The following is a 13,308-nucleotide window of genomic DNA, read 5'->3' on the forward strand; positions in this document are numbered from 1 at the left end:
AGCAGCCGGATGCAGTTCCCCCCGCTCGGTGTTTCTGCAGTGCAGTGCTACCAGCAGCCTGTGACAGGAGGTGTTAAGGCACCAACCCACCTCCCCGCCCCGTTTTCGGCGGGGCTCCCCGTGCTCAATGCCTTCACCACAGCAAACCCCAGGGCGGGGAGCACCTTTTAATCCATTTCACACCAGGGCACAAGGCAGGGAGACCGGGCTGGCCGGGAGCCTTCCTCCCCGGGCACGGCCTGCTCCGCCAGCGGCCCCAAGGGGGCTCTGGGGACGGGCCCGGAGAGGCGCGGCAAAGCCTAAAGGCGACGGGAAGGGAATAAAACGCAGCCAGGCGAACCCCCGCCGCCCCACTCACCTGCGGGGTACCGGTGGGGCGGCCGGGCCCTGCTCCTTCCTCCTCCTCCTCCTCCTCCTCCTCCTCCTCCTCCTCTTCCCTCAGCGCGGCCCCCGCCGCATCCGCCACGCCCCGGCGGGAAACGTCAGCCGGCAGCTCACAGCGCCCCCTGGCGGCGCGGAGGACCGGGCAGCACTCGCATTTCCCCCCCCCCCCACTCCGCAAATAAAACCAGAACAAAACGTTTTCCCGAGGGAAAAAAATAAAAATAAACCCCCAAGACAATTAAAAAAAAAAAAATAAAGAAAGTTAAACGTTCAGTGGAAGAGAGAAGAATGGTCAAGGAAAGGTTGGAGAGGCACTTTCCCAACCTGAGGAAGAATTTTTAGGGGGGAGAAGGGTAACCCTGCCAAAAAGGAGCAGAATATCTTCCGCCCGTATGGGGCCATGGCAGCGATGGTCTTCAATTTCAGCAAGGAACATGAAGTTAAACGTTAGGAAAAAGTGAAGCCCCGTGATAAATTTCCCGTAGAGGGAAGGAATTCCATTCAGCGGCGGTTTCTGAGGTCAGCGAGGGCGCACAGAGCGTCACGAAAATCCACCGACCGAGGAGAGGGGCTGGGGCGCGTCGTGGGGAAACCCGGGAGTAAAGGGTTGGTGTGCGTGAGGTGTCCCAGCCAAACCCAAATGTGGGTTTACACGGGGTCCTTACACCCTTCAGATGGTCAGGTACGGCGCGACGCTGGCGTCACCTTGGTTGTTCGGGGGTATTTTTTATCCTTCACGGACAGCTCTACGCTTCCAAGAAGCAAAGTCCTTCTCTCCAGGGCCAGGCTGTCCTTACATTTGTTATACTTACACATGCACAATGCCAGTCTCCAGTAAAATTCCACTGCTTCACTACATTGCAGTGTATAATGTGAAGTAATACATAACAAAACACTTTGATACTATAAAGACTGGTTGCTGTATAGTTAGGGAAGGGAATTTTCATAACAATAGTTACATTGATCTTGCTTTCAGGGAGAGAGTTGGATCGAAAGTCCTTTTTCTAAGCAGAAAAAAAGAAAACCACCTCCAGCTTTCTACGGGTATAAGCACAAAAGCAAGCTGTACATTGCATCTGGCAGCAGCGGCTGTTGTATTTTGCGTTCTGTAATAGGTTAGATAGTCATTTTTCCTGTGGGCAAACTGCAGCTTTCTAGCAGTATGTGGCACTGTTTGGTTTCTGGTGTGTCCCAGTGACAGCCTGGGCATTTCCCAGACAAGCATAAGTTCAGGCTCTTTGCAGCAGTGCCCAGTGCCAGGAGCAGAGGCAACGGGCACAATCTGAAACCCAGGACGTTCCCTCTGAACATCAGGAAACACTTTTTCACTGTGAGGGTGACCGAGGAGGGAGTTGGACCAGATACCTCCAGAGGTCCCTTCCAGTCTCAGCCAGTCTGTGATTCTGTGACTTCCCACCAGTCCCTCAGTTCCTTGCAATTAGCGGTTACAACCAGAAAAGAGCTAAATTCCAGTCCATCCAGTAACAGGGCCATGATTAGATATAAATAAGAGTCAAGAAACTATCACACACATTAACCCTACTGTTACACAGAGTGAAAAATCACTGACTTAAGAATAGGGATGGATGTAAAAGTGAACAGTCACAAAAGTACACACAAATGACCAATTAATGCTACAGAAAATTTTATAACAACCTGATGGGGGTTATTTGCTCTGTAGCTCAGAGCAAAGATGGACCTGTCTTTAAAGCGTATGCAAACCTAAAGCAAAATCAATTATTTGCACCGATGCGATACTTGTGCGCAGAATTGATCGCTGGCACCCTGTACTATATTGTCTTACCATCACTAAATGGAATTGTATTTGATCTAAGGTTTTGATGGCTCTGGTCACCCATCTTTGAGGGCTGGCCATCAAATCTGGACATAATAGAGCAGCAGTGGGAGAAGTGCCAAAGTTCAAGCAGCAGTCCCTGTTCAACAACTCTTTCTGCAGGAGACCTCACCCATCAGACCACGCCAGCTTAGAAGATGCAAATATATACCAAAACACGAAACCCTGCATCACAATTTAGCTTGTAAATAGCATGAGATGAGAATCAGCCTACATAACTAATCTGCCCCTCCCAGGAGAGAGACAAAAGGGATACTTTCCACTTGAAATCTAGTCTTTTTTTTTTTTTTGAAATTTTTTTGCTATCATAGCAAATTCTCTTACTTTGCTACATGCATTCTCACCACAAGAATTAAACAATGTTCTTGTTGATCTTTACAAAAGAAGTGGCCTTCTAGAGTACAAACCACAAGGACTCATTGCTCAAGCTGCTTGGAGAAGAAAAAGAAAGAAATATGACAGATTAGACAAGAAAGTATTCAAGGCTATCAAAACACAAATATTAAAAATTATTTTTCAAACTATTATTAGACAAAATACAGAGCTTCTTTTTGTGCTTATTAAAAAAAAAAGAATCTTTTACTATGCAGACCATACAGCAATAAAACAGGTTTAAAAGTGCCAACCATCAAAAGAGGGACATTGGCAATATAGTAGAGAAAAAAAACAACGGTTTAAGCATAAGGAATCTATCAGCTTGTCTAACACAAGTTAATTTCTTTGCTACAAACCTTCCCACAACTGTATATTGAGTCCATGCTTTAATACCACTTTTTCCATCTGAGATGAGCAAGAGCTTGACAAATGGTGGTGCATCAGTGGAAAAAGTCACTGAGTCACTGCCCAGAAATTACTGTCTTTTAAGTGTCTGCTTTTGTTAACAGGATGGGAAATAAAAAGGTGGAAGGACAAGAGACTGGGAAATCAAGGACTGTTTTCTTCTTTCTAGCACAACATCAAATCTCCAGGGATGGGGCATCCACCACCTCTCTGGGCAACCTGCTCCAGCGTTTCACCACCCTCATCGTAAAACATTTCTTCCTTCTATCTAGTCTGAATCTAACCCCTCTTTTAATGTAAAACCATTACCCCTTGTCCTATCAAACAGCTCCCTAAAGCAAATAACCACTGTGCCAAAGCTAACCGACTACACGTAGCACTCACCCCGAGAGAAGAAGTGAGAGAAGTCTACCTGCAACTTGTTGAGAGTCTCTGGATGGGAAACATGGATGCATCTCACGCGGAAATGCCTAGAGTTATGTCCAGCTGTAAACAGCGCGCCAATAAGTAGCCACACTCTCCACATTTTCTTTTTTGACATTTTTATTAATCAAAGACAGGATGATTCCCATATTTCGAGTGAACAGAGAGATCCCAGGATGCTTTCATAGCTAAGATAAGCTTAACTAAAAGATACATTGCAGAATATATCATGGAGTTGGAGTAACACCCTTGTTATGACTGGGGGAACTGGTGTCACTGGCATGCTGCGTAGCACAAGCGAGCATCCTCAGAAAGAGAATACGCCATTGGCAATGGACCACAACTCTTGCAGGGACATGCCAAGAGCTCCGGAAGATTAAAACCAGAATTTGACATTGTACCTGACTGAGAGGGTCCCCAGCTACCAGAGAAGTATTAAAGGTCTGTCTCCACCACCGAGGCAAAGCAATGTACATACTATTTCAGCTCCAGACCTCTTACACATCCAAACCGAGCGTTTTTTTCTTCATGCTATATAAATGCATGTGTATTTTGTACTGGCATTTATAGAGTTGCATAAAAGTCAAAATATAAAGTTCTGCAAGGTTTTTTTAATACTCTTAGGTTGGAGCTTGAAGGGTTAAGTTTACATGTCACTTTTTTCAACAAAAACCAAAAGCGGACTATGTGGGAAAATAAACTAGATGTGCCACTTCCATTCCTTAGCATTTTATAATTTTCAGTATACCAATAAATACTCAGTGCAAAGCACATGCTTAGTTAAAATCGTAGACATGGATAAAGTGTAAGGGTGGAAAAAAGCAGCTAACGTGTCGTCTGCATACTCACGGAAATATAAAAAGAGAGGAAAGTGTTTCTCACTTATAGCATCATTTTTGTTTTGGTTTAGGAAATGTAGATGCTTCCTCCCAAAATAACAGTACTTACAAGGATATATCATTGGCTTGTAAAAAGAAAAGAAAAGAAAAACGTTACAGTGATGGGAACAGAGTCTAAATCACTTGAAACTAAATATTGCCATAGTCGTCATGAGGACTGCAGCAAGTTTATACTTATGATCCAACACTTCTTGTCTTGAGGGCAAATCCACTGCTTGGTGTATGACAAGGGAGCACCCCCCCAAAAAAAAATCACCCCCAAAATCCCAACAAAAATAATTACAATTTTAAGAAATTATACCTTTCCAGCATAAAACCTATAGTATTCCTTCCCTTTCACATCACCCACTGAAGTTTGCCCAGGTTCTCCACAAGATGACACTACTTCCTAACAAGCTATTTTCCCCATGAAGAAGGCAGGCCAAAATACATGAATTCCCTATAACTGGTAACAATATACATCTCCTTCCCATGAATGGAGACAGTGATTTAACAGATGGAACCTCAGGAAACAGAATTTAAAATTAAAAGGTAACGTTTCTGCCCACAATTAGGAACTGAAAATGTGAGAAGTACAATTCAGAAGAGCATTAATGATTTTGTATAACTTCAGCTTGAAAGTACGGCATACAAATCAGGATTATTACAGAAGCATCCATAACATGGTCATTACAGAGGCAATACTGAAGGCTGCTTTGTTAACCCTAGTAATTGTGCTCTCATTGCACAAGTCGTGTTGGCAGCAAAAGAATTCAAAATTATCCAACTGGAAGAATTCAGCAATATCATTCACACTGCACTGGGATGCCTTCCAGCAGGCGAAAGTTCTCAATTTACCTAAAAAAAAAAAAAAATTAAACAGATTAAGAGAATATTGAAAGTAATACCATTTTTGGTACAGAGAGAGAATCACTGCCTAGACTGCCACATACTTGCTTTTTTAGCTTCTTTCAAGTGCTTATAAGTTTCCAAATTTGCCTTCACTAGGAATTTAGTAGTGTGAATAGCGACAGCAAGCCATGGTCCTGCCTCCACAGTACTCTCTTGTAGCTCTTAGCCATAGATTAAGAAAGATTTCCAGCTCAAGCTTACCAGTGCTTCCAATTCAGTCCAAATGACCCACTGGGAGATACAGGGTGAAGCTTGAGTGATACCTACTCTGGGGCTCCTGCCAAAGAAGGCTAGTGCGTTACCACCCAGCTCATCCCGCTGGATCTAACCAGCTTCATTTCCAGAAGCAACATGCGGAAGACAGAGCTTGAAGAGCAGAAGAGTCCTCCACTTTTCTTGCTCATTCCCCTGGACACCAGAGATCAAACACCTTGTCTTCCACTGACCCTAGCTTGACACCTCAAGTACTCGACTCCCGACTCTGCCGATGGACAACCGCCCTAGGCTGTGCGCTAGAAAGGCTACGCTTTGTGCTCATAAAGATTTAGGCTCAAGGGAAACAGCAAAAGAGAAAATTCCTTCTGATGCAAGCTGCACAGAGCAGCATCCTGGTCCAGGAGCATTAGAAGAAGCTTCATTCCTCCATGCCAAGGCATGAGCTTTAGCACGGACCTTGCCAGGGAACAGAGCGGTCCCACCCCATCTGGGTTCCCGCTGTCCAAAGCCAGCCCAAAACTGTTTCTAGAGCAGAGGGAACCAGTTGGGAAAGCAGGAGATTATTTCAGTTGACTTGGTACTTCTGTTTTTCCAATGAAACCCCTGTCACCAGTAGCAATAGAGTTACTTAAATGTTATTTAACAACTAGAGCAAGAATTCTGTGCGCTCAACATCCCTGACCGTCTTTCTGAGATGCAGGTCACTTCCCCCTCAGGAAAAGATAATTTGTTTTAATAGTGTCAATTCATAAACAACTGAGTCTTCACCTGCAGGTTTATTTTGTGGGTTACACATGCTTTATCTGTTTTTAGAGAGCAACAAATTCAGGGCAAAAGTTTTGTATTTTAAAGTCAATGCTGTCTCCTGTTTTCTTCCATCTCCCTTGGGTGGTGGTTTTTTTGTTTTGTTTTGTTTTGTTTTTCAAATCTGGATATACAGTTATCTGTGTATATGCTCATACAAGTATAAATCAGCTATCTAAATCATCATTATCTTCATGAGTTGCTTGGATATAAGCATGACCTTCAATAGTATTTGCAGCCTTCTTTTGAGTGAGGCTAAGAAATGCACACTAAGGCCAGATTACAAGCATACAGGCAATGAAAACTGATATAACCATGTTTATTTTAGTTCTGTGGAACAGTCTACATACCAAATTTCATCTGCAAGCAAGTATCTTCAGACGCTAAGCAAGTACTATTGGTCTTGCACAAGGAAGGGCTGTTCTCGCAGTGGTAGCACCTTAGAGCATAACCTAAGAAGACAAGGGTTTATCTTTACTGAATAGTAAAGTACTGAAACAGTAGCAGCATTAAAAAGTAAAAAGAGGTGAATCACTATCTGCATCTAACTGTCAGAAAACATATGCCTGGTTATTAAACTCAAGACGTAAGCTAAAATTTACAAGCTTTTGTCAGGGTACAAACTGAGACAGGCAGTTTTGAAAGGAAGATTTTGAAGCATGTACTTAGGCCATTTTTCAAACCATTTACCTTTATGTGCCTGCAGAACAAGATACTAAATGTTTGCTTCGTTTATCTACTCTTAAAGACTGCCTTTTCCAAAAGGACAGACAACAAGAGACACTTTCAGCAGAATTTTATTCTAGCCCTTCTTTATTTCATCTCATTTCTCTCTCCTGCCATACGCCTACTTTCCAATTTACATACCAGGAATCCAATCTTCTAGCAGCAAAACACACCAGTCTGTTGCCATATTAAGCAGCGTCATGTTCTGCACCTAATTCTCTCTTCTGACCAAAGACAATCAGCAACAGAAACTAAGCCCTACTTCGATGGTTTCTGTCATTCCTCAAAGTCGTATCAAATAATCCAGGCCTTTCCTTGTTATTTTTCCTTCTCTGACATTTTTTTCCATGATTTCCTCAGCCCCAGTCATAACATGACAGCAGGAAAGCACCTCCCTTATACTCACCGCAACTACAAAAAGCAACCAGAACAATGCAGGCAGTTAATATGACGCAGTTCATCTTGATCATGCTTCTTGCCTAAGTTGGAGGCATAAACACACGTTAGATGTTTATTATACTTAAAAGCTACCTGAAACTAGCAAAATACATGGTGAGGAATCGAGGTTTCAAGACTTGATTCAGTATGGAGCTGAAGGCATTGGCCAGGAAAACCAGTGAAAGAGAAGAGAGAAAAGTAACTTTGCACTTCCCGAAAGAGGATTTTTATTCTGAGAACTGAGATTTGAGCCCCGACAGGCTGTAGACGGGTCTCCTTGCTCCCCTCCGATTACACCATTCCACAGGTCTCCCTATTTCTTACAGCTACAAATGCACCCAACAAAAAAGAGAGACCATTTAGATCTCGAATGTTTTTTCTTTTACAGCAATTCCCCAATAAACCTGGACCCAGACTGTGCTCCTTTCTTCTCTCTCATGGGATTGCAAGAGATTTGTCTGCACTAGGGGGACTTTTGCCTCTCCTCTCCCAAAATTTCTCCCTCTCACTAAAGGACTGACCTGCAATAACCCACCGTGTGACTGCAGCGATGGCTCGAGTCCTCCACGATCTCTGTATTCCACAGGTAGCAGTGAGCTAGGAAGGTCAGGATTGTTTTTTAACGTAGACAACTCCAAGGCAGGAGTCGTTAGACTTCTGCACACAGATTCTGAACTACAAACAGTAATATCTACTACTAAAAAAATCTCTGCTATTGCAGGGAGTAGGCTACTCAGACTCAGTATCAAGCAGATACAAGGGGGAGAGAGGGAGAGAGGGGCCGTACTTGCGCTAGGAGGGCATGATTTCATGTTTGTCTTCAAAGCTCAAGTGGGATTGCAAGTCCCAAAAAATTAAAGGCATTCAGATAACAAGTTTCACTTATGATAAGACTGCAGGGAAACAGTTACATTGCTGCTCTTGACCCTGTTAATACTGCTTGAAGCTATTTCTATATGCAGCTAAGAGTCTAGCGTGGCAGACCATAATCATGTTGAGATGGAGTTTTTTCCTCCCAGAAGACCGACTGTGGACTTGAAAAGATGATTTCATAATAAAATAATACTGAAATCCTTTTCAACCTTAAGTCTAGTTCACTTTTCTACTGACAAAAATGACCCAATTCACAAAAAAAAAAAACCCACCCCAAAACCAAAACCAAACCACTAACTTTTTTTTCTGTCTGTATGATTTCCTATTGAGCAGAACTAAGAAAAACCAAACCCATAATGTGCAAGACGAGATGATTTTCTGGGGTAAACAACTTTGTGAGAAGCCTTCCAAGACCAGAGGCTCATCCCACAGTGACGTGAATCTGCGGGAGTGCCGCTGCTCTGGTGGTTAAAGCAAGAGCCGTTCTGGACAGCAACAAGATCCTCCCTGGGAACTTCTCCATCTTCCCAGAGCCCTCACCCGCCCAATGCTGTTGGCAGAGTAAAAGGGTTTTGCCTTTTAGCAAAACCAAGTCGTGAGCAGAATAAATATAAGGCAGGTTAGTAAAAATCATCAGAGCCAGCATAACAGCTTTGACCAATCTATTTTTGTGAAAATGAGTCATTTTTTTCGTACTCCTGAACAAACAGATGAGAAAACAGTGAAATTTTAGCTTAGAACATACCTATGTGGACAGCAAATTGCAACATGGCTTAAAAGAAAACAGAAAACGCTTCCTCAACTGAATTTTCTAAACCGCTGCTTTAACTCAAGCATCCAACCAGTCTCAATAACAAGAAATATCAAGAAACAGCAATCCCAACAGCAAGAAAGGCTTTACCGCCTTGGTGGCGAACCAGAACCGTTCCTCCGCAGTCCCACCTGGGAGAGCACACCCTTACAACAGCTACTGCTACTTTCACCATAACCCCAGAGCAGAAAAAAGGCAAGAAAAGGGTAACTAGGACGAAGAGCCCCATTCCTGCCCCCCCCCAATCTGTTTTGGGTTTGTTTTTTTTTTAAGTTAACTGCATTTTTTTTGGTTTTTTTTTTGAACTGCAGCACACCCCGGGTAGTGTCTGCCCCCCCCCCCCCAAGCCTTGGCCGCTGCGGGCTGGGGTGACTGGGGGGGGTCTCCCGGGTGGGAGTCCCGGTTCCCCCCTCGCCCTGCGGGCGGATCGGGGCGGATCGGTGCGGAACGGTGCGGAACGGACCCGCAGCCCGCCCCGCTTAGCGCACTGCGGTGCGGCCGCCCCGCCGGCATGACTCAGACCCGCGGAGCGGCAGCCCAAAAAGATATAAAAAAACATCCGCACCCCCCCCCCTCCTCGGGTTAATACGTTATAAATACAGATTTCCACCTAAAACCTCCCCCCCCGTCCCTCCCCACTCTGAAGAAAACATTCTTCTCCCCGCTTATCCCCCCCCCCCCAGCCCCGACCACCATTTCACCTCAGCCAGGCTCCCAGCGAGACGAGGGGCTGCCCCCCCCCAAAAAAAATAAATCCCCCTGCGCCCCAATGGGCACCGAAAAGCCGCCCCCCCCCCCCCCCCCTTACCTACCCCCGAGCACCGGGTACCGACCAGCCCCGCACCGGCTGCTGGAGGCGGGACGGCGACAACGCTATCGCGACAGGCTGTGTCACACACACCCCCCCGGGGGTGGAGCAACGGCTGTGGGCCGGCCCGGGGGGAGGGGAAATGGGGGGGGGGAGGAGGGATCGTGAGCGATCGTGGTTGTGTATGTCTGCGATAGGCACCCACGCAGCCACAGGCGTATGGCTAGAACCCTGCCAACTCCCAGGATTATTTTTACTTTTTTTTTTTTTGGGGGGGGGGGGTGTCTTGATGGATGGAAGGAGAAATTCCTCTCCCCGCCTCGTTAGGTGGAGCTAGCTGGCCTACGCTTAATTTCTATCCCCGAAATTAAACCCGCAGTTCCCTTCTGCACACACAACCCGGGGGGCAACAGGTAAATTGGGGGGGGGGGGGGGGGGGGGGTGGCCCCCGGCTTCTTGCGTGGCCAGAGCAACGGAGTAAGAAAATGGGATGAGCTGGATTAGAATCGGACATCACCCTCAACCGCCTTCGTCCTAAAGCGTGAGGCGGCCTGTCATGCATCGTCACATAAAATAAATGGTTAACATTAATTAAATAAATGGTATGAATTAATAGATAGGAAAATGATGGAAGAGTTTTAGAACGCACAAAGGGCAACAAGCAGGAACCGAAAGCGCCGGCTTCCTCCAGAGGTAGCTGAACATAGATGGGAACATTCACAACCTAGAAAAACACGGAGGGAGAGCAACAGAAACATAGTTGAGGACACCAAAAGTGGTTTTGTTATATTAACAGATTTACATCAATACTATATAGTAAAAAAAAAAAAAACCAAACATTAAGCACTGACTTGAGTACAGTATGAAATACCTGTAACTAGCAGTCGTATTGAAAAAAGTATTCTGGATTTATTTTTGCTACCGCAGCGCAACTGCCAATTCATACGTTAAATCTAAAGTAAACCCTAAACCACTGAGAACTGAAACCGGATTCTGTCAGTGTGTTAGTGGTTAAGCTCAGCCTATGATCTTACGTCCTTAAGACTTTACCTCTGTTTAAGCCATAAATAAAAGCAAAGGGATGTAAGAGCAAGATGCTTGTGTGTTACTGTATGCAACTTATTAAATGAAGATCCATTCAATTAAGACTTGATAAAAAAAAATCCTAAATTTGTTCATTCACTTAGAAAATTTTGCGATGAGGAACTGGGAACAACGAACTGAACTTCAGCCATAGCTGAACATTTACCCATTTTCCCGTCCTGAAATCTGTATGCAGTTTCTCCTACAGAGGATAAATTTATCTCTATCTTCACAGATAAATGGTATTTCCTACTTGACCTGAATTTTCCACCTTACATTCTTCACACCAGCAATAAGAAATTACTTTTAACAATGACAGGAAAAAAAAATGCAGCACTGGAATAACTTGCACAGCAACTTTTGGTGGGCTTCTCCCCCCCCCACTGGCTGGCACACCACTTGTTTTTTTCTCGCATTATGCAGTCTGCTGCCCGAGTGGGCATTTTCTCACAGAAGCCACCCCTGCAACCCCTCCCCGCTACCAAAACCACACAACGCAAACCCAGAACACAGTCACAGCAAGGAAATGGTGGCCAAAGGTTCTCTCCACTAAACCAGTGTCCCGATCCGATATCGGGGAGGGTTCTTAAACGATCCCAAGAGTGAGATTAAGACACAAACGAGGTCAGATGCCGTACAACCTTACAAGTTTTATTTCCTATAACAACTGATAATAGCGACAGGACAGAGGGAAGAAGAAAGGAAAAAGAGGAAGACCTAAGCAAGAAAACGGAAGAGATGCAGCAAGACTAGTTACCACCACCACCACGAAGCCAGCAACGTCCCGTTGACTCGGTCCCGATGCAGGGGATGGAGGGTCCAGGTTCCAGCCAAAGGCCCAGTCCCAAGCACTGCAGGTTTTCCTCTGTTACTTTCTAGTTGCAGTTGCTTTTCAGGTGCTTTTTCAGTTTTTTGAGAGGAGTACGCAGTTCTTTTATTGTTCCGGTCCCCATGATTTCTCCGAAAAGTCCACCCATTTCCACGGAGCTCATTACCATACGTGCCGCCCCATGTTCCTCCATGGGCGCGTGCCCAGGTGTTCACGGTGGTTTCTTCACCTTGCTCGTGGGCAAGCACAGCTTGGTAGGCACTGCTAGCTTCAGGTGGATATGGTGGTTTCTTCAGGGGCATTTTGCGCGTACTCCCCCACGGCAACAGGATGTTGAAGGTCTTTGCCGCAGCAACATCAAGACAAACATTTCCAGCCAACAGTCTCTTACAACCAGTCAGCAAAAGCCCACAAAAAATGCTGAAGGAATCCTCCAGCGCAATTACAAAGAGACTGTCGGCGTAGGCCTCTTCCACATACCAAAAAAGGACCAGATCAGTTACAGATTTGCGTTGGATGTGCTAGGCTTTTCACCACAGATGTTCAACAAGACTTATTTTACCTCGACAGAAGTCCTAAGCAAGCATCGGTCAGGATCTGCGTCAGGAGAAGCTGATAGAACATCAGGCTGAACCTGACGGATGGCGGCCAAAGCGGAGGACATACATATGTTATAACCTGTGCGCGTGTATTGCACGGATTATAACCACCATAGGAAGGATTTAGCAGTTGGGTCTGCTGAACACCAACACCTGCTCGCTGGATCAGTCAGAGCACTGGTGAAGTGCTGTCTTCTGAAGCGGGACCTCGAGCCAATTCTCTCCCGCTTTCTCAGTGAAGATTTCTACAGCTCAGCAATGCTGGCAAACAGAACCGATTCCTTGTTTTCTTCACTGGGCTCAGCTGCTTTGCTTTTCATACCAATCTGGCATAAGCTTCAGAGTTTGGGGTGGGGTGAGGAGAACCACTGGCATAAGCCCTACTTCAAACGCATATAATGAAGAGTTAACAACACTTGCAGGAACCAGATGTACGAGGCATCTGTTAGCTTTTAGGCAAAGTGCCACATGCCAAAATAGCCGCCTGAAGCAATGGAATAACCTTTTTCCTGTTACAAAACGCATATGTGTTTGTACGAAAACAGCAACATCATTCCCCCTACCTGGTTACCTTCTCGCTTCGTACACACACTGTTCACAGGAGTCCTCTGACGGCCGGTTGTACTTGGATCAGAGGCCTCAAACCCTCACATCACGGTGCTCAGCAGCTGACACAACAGCATTGTCCTACATCTTGGCTTCTTCTACACTAAGCAATGATCATAGTTTCTCTTTAAAAACCCAGGAGAGAACCACTCCCCCAGAAGAGGAAAAGCACCGAGAGTCAGGAGTGTTCCTGTAGAGCCTTATGACCTTCAGCCAGCATCACTTAACTAGAACATACAGATCCTGATAAAGCACCGAGCAAGCCTCCTAGCCACGAGTTATA

The 13,308-nt window shown here is 45.3% G+C and overlaps 2 protein-coding genes across 9 annotated transcripts in view; both read right to left on the bottom strand.

Annotated features, from left to right (window-relative positions):
* The window catches only part of LOC142040407 (uncharacterized), a 45,030-nt gene extending 44,298 nt beyond the window's left edge, over window positions 1-732 (bottom strand). For 4 of the 6 annotated variants that reach the window (XM_075048297.1, XM_075048296.1, XM_075048295.1 and 1 more), the window contains exon 1: window positions 359-732. The gene's annotated coding sequence lies outside the window, so the exon portion shown is untranslated. The remainder of the gene's footprint in view (window positions 1-358) is intronic. The other 2 variants (XM_075048299.1, XM_075048298.1) reach the window with 2 other exon arrangements.
* A 2,812-nt stretch (window positions 733-3,544) lies between these two features.
* On the bottom strand, window positions 3,545-10,033 carry LOC142040411 (CD59 glycoprotein-like). 3 transcript variants are annotated; one of them, XM_075048310.1, is made up of 5 exons: window positions 9,913-9,981; window positions 7,952-8,013; window positions 7,385-7,457; window positions 6,603-6,704; window positions 3,545-5,178 (listed from the first exon to the last, which is right to left on the bottom strand). In XM_075048310.1, the coding sequence occupies exons 3-5, from the start codon at window positions 7,446-7,448 to the stop codon at window positions 4,985-4,987; spliced, it is 360 nt and encodes a 119-aa protein (XP_074904411.1). In that variant the 5' UTR covers window positions 7,449-7,457; window positions 7,952-8,013; window positions 9,913-9,981; the 3' UTR covers window positions 3,545-4,984. The 3 variants fall into 3 exon arrangements, with proteins under 3 accessions (XP_074904411.1, XP_074904410.1, XP_074904408.1); XM_075048309.1 differs by having other exon boundaries at window positions 7,938-8,013; XM_075048307.1 differs by lacking the exon at window positions 7,952-8,013 and having other exon boundaries at window positions 9,913-10,033.
* Between the last annotated feature and the right edge of the window lie 3,275 nt (window positions 10,034-13,308).

The sequence above is a fragment of the Buteo buteo genome, chromosome 16 (assembly GCF_964188355.1).
Source record: "Buteo buteo chromosome 16, bButBut1.hap1.1, whole genome shotgun sequence".
NCBI lineage: Eukaryota > Metazoa > Chordata > Aves > Accipitriformes > Accipitridae > Buteo > Buteo buteo.